The sequence below is a fragment of the Phasianus colchicus genome, chromosome 13, assembly GCF_987193195.1.
Source record: "Phasianus colchicus chromosome 13, bPhaCol1.hap1.1, whole genome shotgun sequence".
Classification (NCBI taxonomy): Eukaryota; Metazoa; Chordata; class Aves; order Galliformes; family Phasianidae; genus Phasianus; species Phasianus colchicus.
Window position 1 is genome coordinate 16397659 of NC_143448.1, and position 17236 is coordinate 16414894.

At 36.2% G+C, this 17236-nt stretch overlaps 1 protein-coding gene across 2 annotated transcripts in view; it reads left to right on the forward strand.

Moving 5' to 3' along the window:
- Window positions 1-17236, forward strand: part of CDH13 (cadherin 13) — a 432460-nt gene that overhangs the window by 71847 nt on the left and 343377 nt on the right. For both annotated transcript variants that reach the window (XM_031615494.2, XM_031615493.2), the window contains exon 2: window positions 15474-15585. In XM_031615494.2, the coding sequence (XP_031471354.1) occupies window positions 15474-15585 (112 nt within the window). The remainder of the gene's footprint in view (window positions 1-15473; window positions 15586-17236) is intronic.

A 17236-nucleotide genomic window follows, 5' to 3' on the forward strand; every position in this document is an offset into this window, starting at 1 on the left:
ACTACTTTGCTTTTATTTCGGTGGCCAATAGATGCAAGGGATTTGTAGTTTTATTTTTGGCAGAAACAAACTAAACTGTCTCATTTGCATTATGGCTTTGTTTTTCAAATTTTCTGTTGTCTTCTGCAGAGTAGATCACTGCTTTGTTTGATTGTTTAGATGTCCTTTGTCACTTAGTATCACATTGAGCACAAACCTCCTGCAGGAGTTTTACTTTTCAATTTTGCATATTAATATTGATTTTAGGCAAGTTATTAATGAAGCACTTGTCAAGGTGAAAACAAGTGGAAAAAGAGAGAAGTAGCACTACTGTATCCATAAACTACTGAAGTGACTCTTCTAATTGAGTTGCACTTAATTATGGAGGCTAGTGGATGTTGCCATTAGTTGGCTTTTTGTTTCCTCAATAACAAAGAACATCTATGAGTGCTGGAGTTTGGAGAACTGACATTGGTCTTGATTATAATTTTAACATGGTATCATAATAGCTGGTGCTTGACTTGTATATCTATGCATAAATGTACCTGTTGAAAAATAATTAAAAAAATCTGACTTCCAAAATTTTAAGTCTTGGGCTTTATAGATCTCATCTTCTTCCTCTCTTCTGAAGAAAACCTCTCTCCTAGTGGTGGTGAATACATACAGGAGCAATATATAAGGAAGTTAATGGTTGAATTCTAGATATAGTAAATAGATATAGCTTAAATAAATTCTCAATTTTAAATCTATTTTTAACAGCTCAGATAACAATCTGTGATTTAAAATGCTGTTAAAAAGATAATTCTTTTGGACAGCAGTGGAAAAGTCGACCAGCACAGTTTATTGCTGCTGCTTGATCTATGTTGAGTAACTCAGAAGTGGAAAGGACAGGTACTTGATTAACTGATCCATATAGTTTGTTGCTTATAAACCACCGCAGTACGGATTCTCCCCAAAATAAATCTGTACTCTTGCACTGTATTGCTTTACACCTATATTTAATAGGGTAACTTAGAAATAATTTTGGCATAAAAATAGCCGTATCTGGCATTAAATGCCTGATACTTACTCTTTTTGGATTCTAGTCTGAATCTCATGGTATTTTTACATTGCAGAGAGAAATATACTTAAAAGAAAAAGCTCTACAATTGATCTTGGCTATTGTTTTTCTTCCTACTAATGGGCAGAGAGATAGGGTAACACAAAAAGCTAATCTGGCCTAAGGTTTTAGAGACTTTGAGGCTTTTGACACAATCCTTTACTTCTTGCTTGCTCACAATTGTTACTGATGGTGCCTCAAGCAGCCAATATATGTAGGTATGTATGTCGTACTTCTTACCCACCTATCTCGAGTATTACTTTTCTTACTCAAGTAAATCGCAGAGCTTCCCTGCTATGTAGGTTGTTTTCATTTGCAGATAGGGAAACAGGGAGGTTGAGTAGGTTTGTCCACAGTGTGCTTCAGTTCTTCCACTGCATTTCAAACCAAAAGACAATGGAAGTTCTTACTGAACTTCCAGGAGCACTGACACTAATAGGCAGATCTAGGACCTGAGCCCAAAGCCTTCCCACACATTCTCCATTAAAATGCAGTACACAAATAAGTAAACTACAGGTGAAAGTATTCATGCTAAAACAAGGCACCAAATAAGCTGATTTGATATGCCTTCTGCCTTGCTTTTGGCTTTGTTCCTAATCCTGTTTCTCGCAAGAGAAGCTCCTACTGTGAATAGCAGCTTCTTAATAATAGAATATTACTTTACTGATTAATATTTGTGGGACACTCAGTCTAATTACTGTTTCTCACAGCTTCTTTAATTACAGTAATATGAGGTTTTACCTAAGCAAAATATTTCAAATGAGTTTAGCAATGCTTTACAACTTAATTCCGTATGTGGAGCGCAGCAGCTCACTAGTGGGAGAGAGGAAAACAGCCCTTGAACCCAGGGCACATGTTTGTGAATGATAAGATACGCTGCTGTTTTTGTTTCTGAATCAAAAGACGTAATACTGAGGATTTGCAGAAGCGAGGAACTCGGGAACTTCAGCTCAGGGAATAGCTGTAGTGAACGTGATTAACTCTGGATAAAGAGGAGCTCTGTGTAGTGCAATTGAGGATGTCTGTGTTTACTTATAATTGAAACTGGAGAGACAAAATTAAATGTCTATGATTAGTAAGGCATGCCAATGAAATATCTTCAAGGACTAGCCGCTCTCCTTTCAAATGAATGTGCAGAGGAATACCAAGTTATTTTTCTTGGTCAGAAATTACCCTATTTCTTCTTCATCATTTATGCTGAAAAGCAAAAGGTGAAATATGAAGACAAACCTTTTGAAGAAACGAGTAGCTCATTTTTCCTTCCAGAATGCCACATTTTAAAATGGAGGTTAAATCACATTCATATTAATTGAATGCTTCTGTGGAAAGTACAAAAATACCTGTGTTGGACTTTTGCTATGTGTTTAGTCGTAGATGTAATCATATTAAATGTACAATATTAGAGAAGGACACAAAGTCATAATAAAATGCAGGATTCACTAATAGTGTGATGTCTGTCAGCTGTATTATTCAGTGCTCCATTTGTACATCCCCAGTGCTATTTTCAGACATTATGGCTTAATTTCATCTCTCAAAGGGCAAAGCTTAAGAGCGCAGTGTGTTTTTGACTATTGAAAAAGGTAACTCCATTGATCAGATAAAGGGGGAAAAAATCTTAACAGGCTTCTACGTACCAATCCTGCAAAGGGAAGAATAATGTTCTTAAAGTTACAGACTGAACTAGAACCTGTTGAGCACAATGTATCTGTAGCACAAAGGACTCGAACATTGCTTGACCTGAGGTTGGATTAGTGAAATTCTATGGGAATACATCTTTCTCAGTTCTGTAGACTCAAAACACTTAAGAAACTGTTCTCATCCTTGGAAACTATTTTTATTTACTGAAATATGTCTGTAGTTTCTGACATGCTTATATTTCACAGTTATGTTGTAAGGCATGGGAATTTGATTATGAAAGTCTTTAAATATTTTAAAAAGAAATGATTAGTATTTTATGTAATGTTGATTTATTTTGAAGTGTAATGTTTCATGGCTTTAGTCTTGCAAACTGAAATTCGTATTGAGGAGATGAAAAAGCGCTAAAATGCTCCTGTAATTTAACTTTCCTTATGCTCCATTATAGTCTCCCAGAATTCAGTCACAAACATAAAGCACTGATTTAAAAAAAAAAATCACATTTAAATAATTTAAAATTGTTCAATACTGAACATGATCAGAACCCCAATCATTTTCAAATAGAAGTTCCTATAAAAAGTGAAGCAGTTGAATAATTCTAAATTGCTTTATACTGTGCAAGCACAGAACCCCAATCACTTCCAGGCTGAAGCACTTATGAAAAAAAAAAAATTGAAGTGCTCCAGTAATTTTAAATTGCTATGTACAAGAAAAAATGCCTTTAAATTATTGGATACTTAAATTTGTTCTTTAAGATTACTTATTTTTATGTACAACCTGAACAGCTTTACTTTGTCAAAATGGACCAAAAGATCTGATTGTATAAACGTGTAAACAAATTAAAATACTTTCTGTTGCAAATAGTGATGGTAGGACATTCAATTATCAACTGCATGTATGATGCTGTCGGAATTCTCAGTACTTTTGTTATTATGCATAGCTCAAATAAATGAAAAAGTCTTTAGTCTGTATCTAAGAATGAAAAATAGGCCTCTGTCAGAACCCTTCAAATCGCTTTACCTGTTCAATGTAGGTGGATGCTAAAGCATACCCTTGTGTGCTTTCCATCCAGAAATTTGTTAAACAAAGATGTGCATCTGACCTATCAACATTTTTAGTGATTATATTCATATTAGCATAGACATGGCTCTTGCAGCTTAAGGCAGAGATTCACCTTTTTCCACAAACTTTCATGTTTTGTGTTTGTTGCTTTTCTTTTTCACTTGTTGAATCTCCTGTAGAACAGATGTTAGACTTGGTAAATACAGATAGCACAGAACCAATGAATACTGAAAGCGCTGTCTACAGCATTAAGTGGATGGGTTACACTAACATACCGAGTTTCCATCCATAGCAAAAGCCTAAATAATTGCTTTCAAAAGCAAGTAGTTGTTTGTTGTAGAGACTTTGTTATGGAATCTGTATCCCAAGTGTGTCCTTATGGTACAGGACTATCACTTCGTATAAGAAAATCATGTTCACCTGAGTACACATCATTTGTCCAATATTTTTGGTGACAGTTGGTTTTACAAAATGACTAAATACATCCATGAAATATATATAAGTTAACTTGCAATATTTTCCAGTATCATTATCTCTTGAAAACTGAGATTAAGTTTTACAATGGAGAAAATAAAAGTAAATTAGTATTCAGCAGGATGTTGCTAAAGCATTCTCCAGGACACACCAGATCTCATTCTCACAGGATTTCCTTTGACTTTTGAATACATGGAGGGGAGGGTCAATAGCTGTATCTTTTGCATAAAAGATTTCATTCTGCTTTTAAATGGCAAGCAATTATATGAGAGAGGGTTATAGACCAAGATCTTGGTTTCATATTATTTATGTTCTAATTAATTTACCAGATTGTAAAATTCTTTTATTTTTTTCCCTTTGACTACTAAGTGTTGATCTTTAAGAGTTATCATGTTCCTAGCGCTAATGGGTTTTATTTCTTTGGAAAGGTCATTCTCAATGTAATGTCACTGGTAACACAAGGGAGACTGTAAGCTTTGGAGACTTTGCTTTATTGTAATGTGCTCAGAAATGTTCAACTACTTGCTGTCTTTCCCCCGAGGCATCCTTTCTCTAGAGTCAGAAGAGTTGGTACAAATTCTTTTAAGTTCTTTGGCTGTATTTTGTGTTTCATTAAAAACACTCTTCAAGTAGCAGCTGATGCTTGCAAAAAGACCTGGATTTTTTTTTTTTAATTTCTGTATGACAAGCAGCTTGAAAATTAATGCCTGTTTTAACTAAACGCACGAGCCCTTGATTGATCAAATGAAGAGTGATGCAACAAATTGGACCATACAAGTGAAACAAATTAAAAATTTGCATGGTAGCTAACCTACCTATAATAAGGCATAGGTAATGCTTTTTACAAACTAAATAAAATAACTTGAAAAACAAAGCGTTGCACAAAAAAGTTCAGAAGTGTGTAAGTAATTTTAGTAATCAGTTTAGGGGATGAATTCTAGGTTGCAATAATGTGAAATTATATGATTGCTATTCTGCTTCTGCTAAAACAATTTAAAATCTATATAAAGTTCAATGCATTATATATACACATAACATACATAAATATCATTTATTCTCTTCATCAAATACTTTCTTTCTGCTGTGGCAATTATTTTAAAGCTGATCTGCTATTTTCTTTGGACTAAACCTGATAACTTCTTGTAGTTGAACATCAGCCATCAGGGTTATCTGGGGACAGTGGTGTTTGATTTTGACAAGCGTACGTTGTGTGTGGGGGGGAAAGGAGCACAAAAGGATAGCAATGGATTCACTGCAGTGTCATTACATAACTCAGATCAGTAGGTTGATCTTCTGTAATACACAGCAGTGTGTCCCTTCAGGAGCTTGACTCAGTAGGTAACAGCTAATCTTCAGTTTTCCTTTCTAGATTTTCTGTTCTCTAGGTTGTAAGATGATGATAAAATAGATGGTGTACCTAAGTGTTGTGTCCTGTGTGCAATAACTGATTACAATTCCAATGATTTCAGTAAGTGCATCTGATAAAGGTTTAAATTCTATATATTTTTTTGAGTTTGTTCAGTGTACCTATCCAGTGTGCAAAAGATATTGTGCAGGTGAGCAGTCTCTGGTTTCTATTTTGTCATAGTTCATTGAATCTCAATTTCCTCTCCTAAAGGTATATGTAACAATATTTGCTAAGTATTGCATCCTGAAATGATTTATGTACCTAAGCTTTACCAGCTGGAATGAAAAATTGATATATACAGCAGTTTTTTTTTCCTTGACTGGACAAATAGAAGCATGTATCACTTGTAAGATTTCTAGTCTGGTTGTCCAAGGTTGAATAAGCCTTATTCTCTTCTTTCTTGATGTTTTTGGTGATCTTCATCTTATAGCACTTCAAACCACTGGGCAGTTTCAGTCATATTTAGTAGGCATGATGTCTATGCCAGTTTTGTTAAATGGAGGGAAGTGAGAACATAGAGGTCATATTGACGTCTGACAGAAAGATCAACATGGTTAACATGTCCTGTCCTTACAAAAAGAGAATCCACCTAGCAGCTTGGTTTTGTAACACAAAATGACAACAAGCATGTGATATGCAGGGAATAGGATGCTGATTGTATATAGCTTGTTGCTCCACAGAATTTTCTCTTCCTGGAATCATAGAATACCTAGAGTTGGAAGGGACCACAGGGATCATCAAGTCCAACTCCTCTTTAACTCAAAGTCAGCACACAGATTTGCACTAGGACTCTTGCACTGTGGTCATTTTTCAATTTTTATTAGGAGTGTAGATTTTGGACTCTTTTTTGCTGCTCTCCAACACTCTTGCTGGAATCAAGGGATTTACCTGAAGTTTTCATTAAAAAATAAAATCTTATGTTTGTGACTGTGTGGGAAAGCATCAGAAAATGTTCAGCAAATGTTTTCTTGAAGCTGAAAAACGGACATTTTCACTTTTTCCTCATACTTTTTTTAAAGATAGGAGTTCTGAGATTTGGATCCTGCTTTTGATATCAAGGTGATTGTGATGTGCATGTGTTTAATGCACAAAACCATGCTACTCTTTGAAAGTTTTCATCCAAGTACAATCTCAATTTTAGCTTACCAGTGCAAAAGACAGATATTCAGTGTTACACAAAATTCAGTTTTGTGGTGCAGAAATAATTGCTTTATTTTATAACTTTGTGCAATATAAAGAAAACGACAGGCGGGAGGTTGGACCTTTTTTGATAATGATCAAACTGTTGGGAAATTAAACATAAATCATGTTCTTTAAAGGTTCTAGACATCATGCCTGAAAAAACACTATCTGCTCTGAGAAATGTATTGTTTCAATTTTTTCTCTAATGGCTTTTGCCACATCAGCATTCTCTGTGTGGAATAACGACTTTGCCCCATGCTTCTTGTGAAGGGTCATAAACATATTTTAAAAATTCTTAATTTATTTCCTTTTACAAGAAAGAGATTCGTATTTTCATTCATCTAAGTGTTTCATGAAGTCATTCCTGTTGGAAAATAGGACCAACGTGTTTAGTTCATTAGGTGATAAATAACTAAAATAGTCAGCATAAACAAATCTGTGAACAGGTTATTGTTGTCGTGCAGTTTAGGTTTCGGTAATTCCATATCTTGCAGTATAACCAGAACAGAACACTGACTTTCAATGTTTCTTCTTTATGCCTCTTTCGCTGGTACAGAAGTGCTACTGAATGGCTAATTTGCATTATTCTGTGCCCTGTAAAATGAATTTATTATGCGGCTTCTCTAAATAGGCTAACCAGTTGTAATCTCATTCCAGTGCTGTATGGGTTTCAGCAAAATGTGATTACACTTTTCATAACGCTTAGAAATAAACAAAAAAATAACCTTGGGGCCCAACTCATCCTTTTGCCTGAGGAGTCCAATTTATTAAATGGGGTCATTAATCACGATGGGTAGGTATTTACTTGGTAAATAATTGAGTAATTTAACACGTTACTCCCTTTGAGCACAAGTAACACATTATGGTCTCAGTTATTAATCATTAAAATATTTAATGAACTAGGATGATAGTTGTTGCCTGGCTTAGAACAATCCAAACAATGTTCAGATATGTCTCGCAGATGAAAGAGGAGGCTCTGAGCCATGCAGGTACTGCACTTCTTCACTTGGAAGTTGTCTTCTATCAGCAAAGTTTGAGTCTGAGCTAATAAGCTCTACTGAGACGGAAGGTGAAGCTCTGCACTGTACAATGCCTGCCATTTGTAAGCAAAGCTGCTTGCCATCAGAAAGGGCACAGGTTTAGCAATGCATGAGAGTTTGCATCTGTATTTGTATTTCATAAAGATTAATCCTGACTGTTTGCAAAGGCTGCTTAACATTGTTGGAGCTAAATGGAAGCAGTATCTCCGCTGATGTCAATTTTTTCAGTTCTTTTTAGTGTGTTAGTTAATTTTAAAATGATTGTGATCCATCAATATGATAAGACTTTAAAAAGGAAAAGGAATGTTAGGAAGCATTAGGCAACTTACTTCAGGCCTAAGGAAATATGAATATCATTTACCAGACCTTGAAGAGTCCTCCTAGAATTCTTTGTGTACTTTGCACACATGCAAACTTTAGCAGACATAGTGGAAAGTTACCAGGATGATAAAAGAATTGGATGCTATAGGAGATTAGAAGAATTTGGTTTGTCTAATTTAACAAATTGAAGACTTAGAGAGGAAAAAAGTTAATTAAGTGATGAGTTAGGACCGGTACAAGAGTATGAACAATTCTACTCTGGAATCTGGAAACTATGAAATATCATTAGAAAGAGAGTCTAGAACTGTGGAGCACAAGATGAATATAGTGCTCAGAATTCAGTGACATGGCCAAGAGACTGCCTGTCTGTGACATGTGTGTTAGTCTGCTGGAGATTAGAGATGGTTCTATCTATTCCCAAGTCAAAGCTTGCTTTAGCTAAGCTAGAAGAAGCTCTGATGCATGGAAGATGTGGTAGGAAGGATTTCAGTGTAAGAGACTACCCAGTGCCCTATATAATGATTTCTGATATCTGAGCCCATTGGCTGCATTCACAGTGTGGAGGTATGCTCCAATCCAGCAGCTTGAATCTCAGAAGAAGTTTAATAAAATAATTTTCTGCTCCTTAGCTCAACAGGACAACATTACTAGGTGATGCATCTTTGAGTGCTAGGCACTTCTAAGTAGATTCATTTATCCCAGCACCACATCATGGTGGTACACCACTTTTCTTCTCATTCTGGTTCTACCTTTAGCAGTGTTGCATTTTGCAGTGTAGGTGATGCATCCTGATTGCACTGTTAAAATGGCAAGGCTAATTGAGGTAAATCAGAGCAGACATAACCTTTGATTACATCATGGCATAACCTCAGGTCCCAGCAACAGGGAAGAGCTTCTTCATTATGCCTCATTATCTCATGAATGCTTTGTTTCACATTGCTTAAGTCATGTTGATGGCTGTGGAAGCTGTTTGATGCCAGTACTATGGAACATGATCCCAACTCTTTCTAATACTGCAGTGTCTTGGCAACCTAACCAGATGAAGTGTAGGATGTGATGATTTTGCACCCAGCCATGTTTCTTGGGCTGAGCTTTCCTGCTTTCTCACAGCTCTCCAGTATCTTGATTCAGTGAGCAGATGTGACTGGAAGGAAGCAGAAAAAATGATTGGTTTCCAGGCAGGTCAGAGACTGGGGAGAAATCAGCACAGCTAAACTTCAAATGGGCGTGCCATGGAAATGTTCTCATACCTTCTAGTACACTTGTCATACCTTTCCTGGCCCCAAGCAGAATGGACTCCAGAGTACTTTGGGCTCTGTACAAATGGATGCTAAGGCTGTATCTCAGCAAACTGAATAGTTCCTCTTCCAGGGATCTTTAATTTGGGAAGGAAAGTAGCTGTCTGTTCAGACAACAGTGCTGGCAAATTACTTCTCGAATAACTTAAATTAACAAGATTTCCAGTGTCATGGAAGATGCACACTTTTTATTGGATATGTGATAAAATGCTCGTAATAAACATATATTCACAAAGAAAGTGCTCATAAAAAGAAAGTTCCTGTTCTAGATAGTCTCACAAAAGAGTTCGTCATATTTTGTTTCCAGTTAATGGATGCCTACCACAGTCACACTGCTTAGTGACAGGAGAACTGAATTCATTTCAGCCAATAAAGCCATTCTAATTTGCATTTTCATAGCCCACCCTTCAGTACTTTGACTGTGACTTTCATTTTTAGGACAGAGCTATGCATTAAATGGATATGTAGACCCTTTAAAAAGATATTTATCATCCTTGAAGAATCTTAGTGCCAAATCTTAATAGCATTTCGTACAAAAATGACTTGAATTCACTATCAGATGAAGAGGTACAACTGTAGAGATTGGGAATACTCTTTCTGAACTCCCTTAGTGATTAAAAAGAAGAGGTTAAAGCCTGAAACAATGAAAAGTTTCTCTCCAAAATGGAAAAAAAAGAAAAAAAAAAAAAAGAATTAAAATATCACCAAACCGTGGTGCCCGAGATAACAAACTATTGTCAAAAAGCAGTGTGTTTTACTTAGTCACTTTTGGAGATAAAAAGTTAATCATACCTTTATAAAATGTTTAGCACCTTTGATAATTATACAGATAAGAGGATAAATTATTAAGGCTTTGAGTTATTTGTTTCTTTTTTCTATGCCAATTGATATTAAAAAGTATCCAGAAAACAAACAGAACTTCACGTCCAGTCTGTATGTGATTGGATGAAACGATTGCTTCAGGACCTGCTGACACTCCAGCTGGTGTTTGCATAACACGGAATGAGAACCTCACTTAAAGCAGTGCTCCCTTTATTCTGTTTAAGTCTCCCTCTGTTAATTTCCTTTAAATGGCTCCCTCATGTAAATCTTGAGTCAAACCCTGAAATCAATGAATAGCTCTTACTGACTTCAGTAAGAAGGGTTTCATCATCTCTCTGCAAATCACGGTGACTACGTGTGCCTTTCATTACTTGATTTTCTTTTCTGATGGCTTCCTCATCATTTATTTCTTTTTCAGCCCAGTATAGCAGCACCTGAAGATAGAAAGGTTTTGAGATTCAGAATTCTCAATTTGCATGATAAAAATATTATGTCATGTGCAATTTAATTCAATGTTGGTGGTTCTTATTATTCCGATTACTTTTTCCTCTTGCTTCGTGGCTTTAGGATCACTGTACTTTTTATGAAAATCTCAGGTTTTCATATGCAAAGAACAAATTTCTAGTTCTCGTGCTCCCAAAGAAAAGCTCAGAAGCAAAAATTGAATCAATTGAGTAAATGAGTCAAAATAATTCCACAATGCTGCCCTCTGCCAAATAAACACCTCCCCAAACCATAAATATTTCTCATTTCCCAGGAAGTGACTCATGATTTTTGACCTTTTGGAATTACATGTATTGTTAAAACTGGATGTCATTTCTATTTTAAATCTTCTTTTGCGGGTGTTTGTTTTTTATTTATTTTGCATTTAACATTACTCTCCTGAAGTGAAATGTAGAATGTATCTTACAGAATACCGCACCATGAAATGGGGTTTGTTTGCAATTATTGTTTGAAAAACTCCTGCCTGGGCAGATGGTTTTCACAGGTGTCCGCACCAGCCAAATCTTGATTTAAATAAAGCCTTACACAAGGATGAATTTAACACCATAAGAATATATGTGAGATGTAATTAGTATGCTCATTCTTGCATTTTTGTAATAGAAAGTTGATCTCATACAAGTAAGACTAAGGGCATTTTGAGTGTTTAAAGTAGAAGGTGAGAAAATGCATTTCAAGAGTGAGGATGTGGCTGATCAAATCTGAATGGAGTTTCTTCATACACTGAAACTAGGAAAGTAATAAAATATACTGAGAATTTGAAATTTTCTGTAGGGTCATTGCAGAGATCAACATTCTGTCACTATGGAAGTAAAGGAACCCCAGGTTTTCAGATGCAGCATTGCCATAAGGAACTTTAACACCAAAGGCTTTATTCATTTCCATGGCAGCGTGGTATAAAACTGCAGTGCTCTTCTGCTTTCCAACCCGTATTCTATGGGAGCAGCTTTAGTGCAAATGTTGAGGTTGGTAAGGTCAGCAGCATATGCCTGCTGTTTTATTAACAACAAAAGAAGGTGTTTCTTAGGCTCACTATCTTATCAGATGCACAGTTCTAGACCAGTGGCTTTTGCAGGAGTTATCTGAACTAGTGACATTTCCTTATAGTGGCTGGTAATAAATTCCGAAAGACAAATTGTCAGGATATTAAAAATGAGTCTTCACTCTCTGCATTTGTGAAAAGCATTAGGTTATGAAAAACGTTGATTCTGCCTGTTGTTGAATAGAGGAGCTTCAGGGCTGAGAATCACAACTGCTTGGTTTGCTTCCCAGGCTTCTAACCCCTCAGTATTATTGTGTGAATTGTCTGCTGCTCAGTTGTGATATACTTTCAAGTATGAAGTTTTTTTCCTCAGCAGTGGGTTAAAGATCCTTTTGTGCTAATTGCCCAGTTCATATTTAACTACATGTGTGAACAGTGTTTATGTACTCTGAATTCTACATGTTTGACACTTTGCACATTATTTTCAGTGTGTTTAGCTGAGGTCTTCCTTTAGATCGTTGTCAGCCCATAAGCAGTGCTATTGTATTCAAAATATATGAAATCTATGGGGCGATAAATTCAGAATGTGTTCTGCTTTGAACAATATTTTCTTTGTCTTCAACACAAATCTGTTCTCATCTCGTTTTTTTTCAAGATATTTTTAAAGACTTTTTCTCCTTAAGTGAAGGAGCTCAAAAGAAATTATTTTAATGTGATAGGCATTCAGGTCAATGGAAGATGAGAAAAATAAATTAAACAAATGCTTGTGCTTCTAAAAGATAATTAATTAAAAACTCTCAGTGTGGTGACAAATCTTGTCTGACATGTGGAGATGTAGAAAGTACTCGGAGTTGCACAAGTAGAATAAAATGTTCCATCTCACAGCAAGGCCAAGCCTCAGTCTTGTAATTATTTCAAAGGGAGTAAAGGTCATTTTCTATTTCCTACAAATGTATTATGTGAGGCTTCTGTAACAGGCTAACAGAAGTTAACTCATGACCTATTTAGATTGACCAGATTTCAACTTATTCAGTCACAAATCAGATAAAATAGACACATTCCCTTCTCTAAGAGCACTGTCACAGATGATGTCCAAAGCAGCCTTTTACATTTATAGCCCTGTAAGACAAGAATTTCAACTTTGAGATGTCAGAAACTGGGAGATGGCAACATAATTTGCCTCTTTCCTGCTGTGTTAGTCCTTTAGGAGAAGAGTTATGTTTGTAGTTAAATTTCAGCCTATTCTGCTTGGGCTATTTTTCTGCTGTGGACTTGTTAAATAATTTTGCTTGAATTATTGCTAGCATCTTGAGATCGGGAGAATTTTCCTTCTGCTGTGATTGCATTTTTGTGCATATTCATCCAGTAATACCATGACTCAGAAAGACAGGTACTTTAAAAACACACCTCTGTGCTGCGCAGATGTGTGCAGAAAATGCAAGTCTGACTTTCACAGCTCTCTGCACGTGACCACTGAAATGCACACCAGGCTATTTTTGATGGTCAGTAATCAACTTTTGTGCACAATTTTATTGGCAGGCTCTGAGTATATGTCTGTTGATGTTTAACAGATGCCTTGTACTGGAGGACCAAAGGGGACACTGTCCAACACTCAACCTCTGCAGAGTCTCCAATGAAATCAATATCTCACTCTCAATATTGAATGAGGGATTAGGCACTGTACTTTTTTAGGCCTTTGTAAGAATGGAAGCAGTTACACAGACATACAGAAGTGAATAATAGTCAAGTGTATTGCACCATTCTTCATGTATTACTTCAGGTCTTTCTTTGTTAATCTCTTGAAGGGATAAATGTAGCTCAGGCCAGGGAGGAAGGGGAAAGGTGTCCATTTACTGCTTCTGAAAACCGCCAGTTTGATTGTCACTATTTCTTAGTCTGCAGCACTTATAGCCAAGCTTTTACAGCAAGTGCCAGTGAAGTGAAGCAAATGATCCAGAGCCTGAATTCAGTGAGAACTAATGCAGACTAGGTTGGGTACCTTTGGGTGCCTTTGGTTTTTATTAATGGGGTCATGTGAAATTTTGTGAGTGTGTGGTGTGTGAATGGAGACAGCAGCAAATGCATCGCTATGATTTAGCAAGCAGATTACAGGTGGTGGAAAGTGGAAAACAGATGTTAAAACTTAGCAGGACATCTCTCTAGGATTAGGAACAATGTTAATGTAGAGAGAGAATCGAGGAATGTGTGGGATGCTGCTGTTGGGTCAGTATAAAGAACTGTACGGTTTGCTACTTGAGAGCTGGCTAAGGAGAAAACCTCCAACACTCACCTCTGTGATCTGGCGGAACAACTGTCCTCATTTTACAGCAGAAGAGCTTTATTAGCAAACTTTTACTCTTTCATGCTTAGCATGTCTTAACAGACCCATTTGTGCAAGGCCACTTTGGGTTTGGCACTCGCATCTTCCAGGGTCACCATGCTTGCCTTAGTGGTTTTCTCCTTGGTTAATGTGGTTGCCTCTTCTCTGAGTGCTGTCTGAATGTCCAGCAGGCACAGATTGACCATAACACCTTTGATGAGAGCAGAGTGCTGTGTTCACCAGGTTAATGCTCCTTTCTGAAAAGCGCCTTTGGAGATTCTGAAGCAGAAAGCACTTTTGAAAATGCTGCTATGTTAGTTGGAAAATAAAGATTTGGGTTTTCCCACTCGCTTGAACTTTCCTCCTTTTGCCTTTCTCTTTAACCTCTTAACTTAGCAGCTTTTTCCTGCCGCCTCTTCCTCAGACATTCTTACCTCCATGCTCTATTTAAAAGCTGCCAGTAAAAATAGAGCTTCAGATTGTTGTCTGTAGTCAGGGATAGAACATAAACCTTCGGCAAGTGCAGCTGGCGTTGTACCTATTTCCAACAAATTTTATTTTTCTTTTAAGTTCCCTCCTTTGTGAAGGTGTTCCTGCGGTGACAAAGAACTCTGACCACACACCAACAATGATACAAAGTGTATTTACCTTTAACCTTCAGATCTACCTCCACTATGATGAATTAATTTTGTCTTCTCTCGGTGTAAATAAGTTTTTGATTACAGAAAAAATGACTGAACTGTGGCTCAGAGGTGAAAAAAGAAAAAATCAGTTCACATTTGGTAGCAAAAAAGGTGGTTTTGTTTTTTTGTTGGTGGTTTTTCTTTTCTTTCCTTTTATTGGCGTTGTTTTAAAGGAAATTTCTGTGATGTGAAATATCACCCTTGAATAAATAATTCCTTTTTTAACTTGGCGAATGAATTTTAAAAACTAGGCTTATGGACCCTAATTATCAGTTATTTAAATCAACTTAAAAGTCCTTAACTTAATCATATATTTAAACTGAATTGGATTTAACTTTTGTTGGTAGAAGCATCCTATGACTTCATAAAGACCAATAATATCCTGTATCCATCATCTGGACTGAGAACCTAGCTCTCACAGTTACTATATTTCGATATTTTGTGATCTCCGTGTCAACCAACACATATATAAAAGCAAAATCTAACTTAAAATATGTTCAGCAAGATTTGAAAAGAGAATTATGATGAGATAGATATTTTGTTTTATGAACATGAAGCTCGGTGTTTTGTTTTATGAGAACTGAGCCCAAATCCAGTATCGTTCCCAGAAGCTTACGTGATGAATGAGTGAGTGGATATTCAAAGTCAATTTCCTTTGTTTCCTCAGGTTCTGTTGCTTGCGTGTGCAGAAGATTTAGAATGCACCCCTGGATTCCAGCAGAAGGTTTTTTATATTGAACAGCGATTTAAATTCACAGAGGACCAGCCAATTCTGAACCGTATGTTATTTTCATTTATTAGTCTTCTGCAGAAATCAAAATCGCTTATATGTTCGTATCACTCCTGCCATTTATCAGAAAGCTTTTTATTGTACATAGGAGTTGAATATTGCCACGATTCTGCCTGTGTTCCCCTGCAGTAGTGCTTTGTCTCTAGAGGTTTTACTTGGTTTCACGTATTAGAGATGTCAAAATACCATATATACATGTATTTAGAACAATATGTATATTGTCAAAACTCTAAATCATCCACTTCTGAAAAAGTAAATTTCCTCTGAAATATTTATAGTATTTCCCATAATCTTGGAAATTTCTTGGGCTTGCCTGTGAACGCTTCACTGTTCATTCAGCTCTGCAAGTCAGGTTTAGAAGCTTCATTCAAAGCTAGGGTATGTCCATGCCTCTACAAGAAATTTAGAGGAGACTGGATCATCAGAGACAGCAAACTCTAACATACATTGTACAAATAGAAATTCAGTAATATTTCCAAAGACCAGGTGTGACTTGATAAAATCCATGCTGGTACTGTATGCTCAAAGTATTAACTAAAGGAAATTTAATTCTCTTTCATTCCTGGTGTTAGTTTATTCATATGTTTTAATAAGCAAGTGTTACAGTTTGTTCATTTATTTCTGTGGCTTTGAGACTTCAGGAATGCAAACTCAAAGTCCTTAGCACCTTATTCAGTGGTCAGTGATCTTGAAAGAATTTTAAAAAAATAATTAAAAGAAAATAAATATTAAATGATGCAATTTTCATAACTTCCAAACATGTTGGTATTAGCACATGATATATTTTACTAATACGTTCTTAGTTATGCTTGGTTGCTTGCTGTTAAACCATGAATACTTCTAGATATGCAGCATGGCTGCTAGCATGTAAATACAGTATCTGGATCCCACGTGGCAGTTCATGGTCTGGTGAAACCAATATGCAAAGCAGTGTTACTCAGCAAATGCATGCATTTCTCATCTCAGTTACTTCCAGATATTTTTACAATGTACTGATATATGTGCACTGCTATGCTTGTTTGGAGGAAGGTATAATATATTTGCAAAGAGGCTTTAAAATACCACTTCCACAAATAATAATAAAAAAAGAAAACAAAAGCTAACAAACAGTGCTACTCAGAGATATAGGATTATTCAGTTTAAAACACAGATTTCAAACTTCCAGTTTCTGTTGGCAATTTTGCTTCCTTTTAAATTCTGAATTTGATTCACAGGACAGTTTCCAGTCATTTATAAACTCACCTTGATTGGCTTTAAGCCTTCCTTTGCTGTTAAAAGTAGAAATCTGTGGCATGCGTTTGATAAGCATGCAGCACTGAAGGCCTGTGCAAAGAAAGACAATACTAATTAGTTTAAGTTGAATAAAAATAGCTTTTGTTATATTCTTTGGGTACTTCTGAACTTTGAGAGTGTAGAACATGTGGCCAGATCTGCTAACTTGTGCTTGTCTTGCCAAACATGTAAAGGACAAGTTGGTTAAGCCTGCGTTGACTGGTGAGCTCTGTGGTGACCCAGTAAACTGCACTGGTGTGAAAGTGGTACATAAGAAACCATCATCAATGTAAACAGGAAGAAAGAACAGGAAGAGATCTAGAAATGCCTGGAAACTATCTTGGGAATTAAATTATTTTAATAAGCAG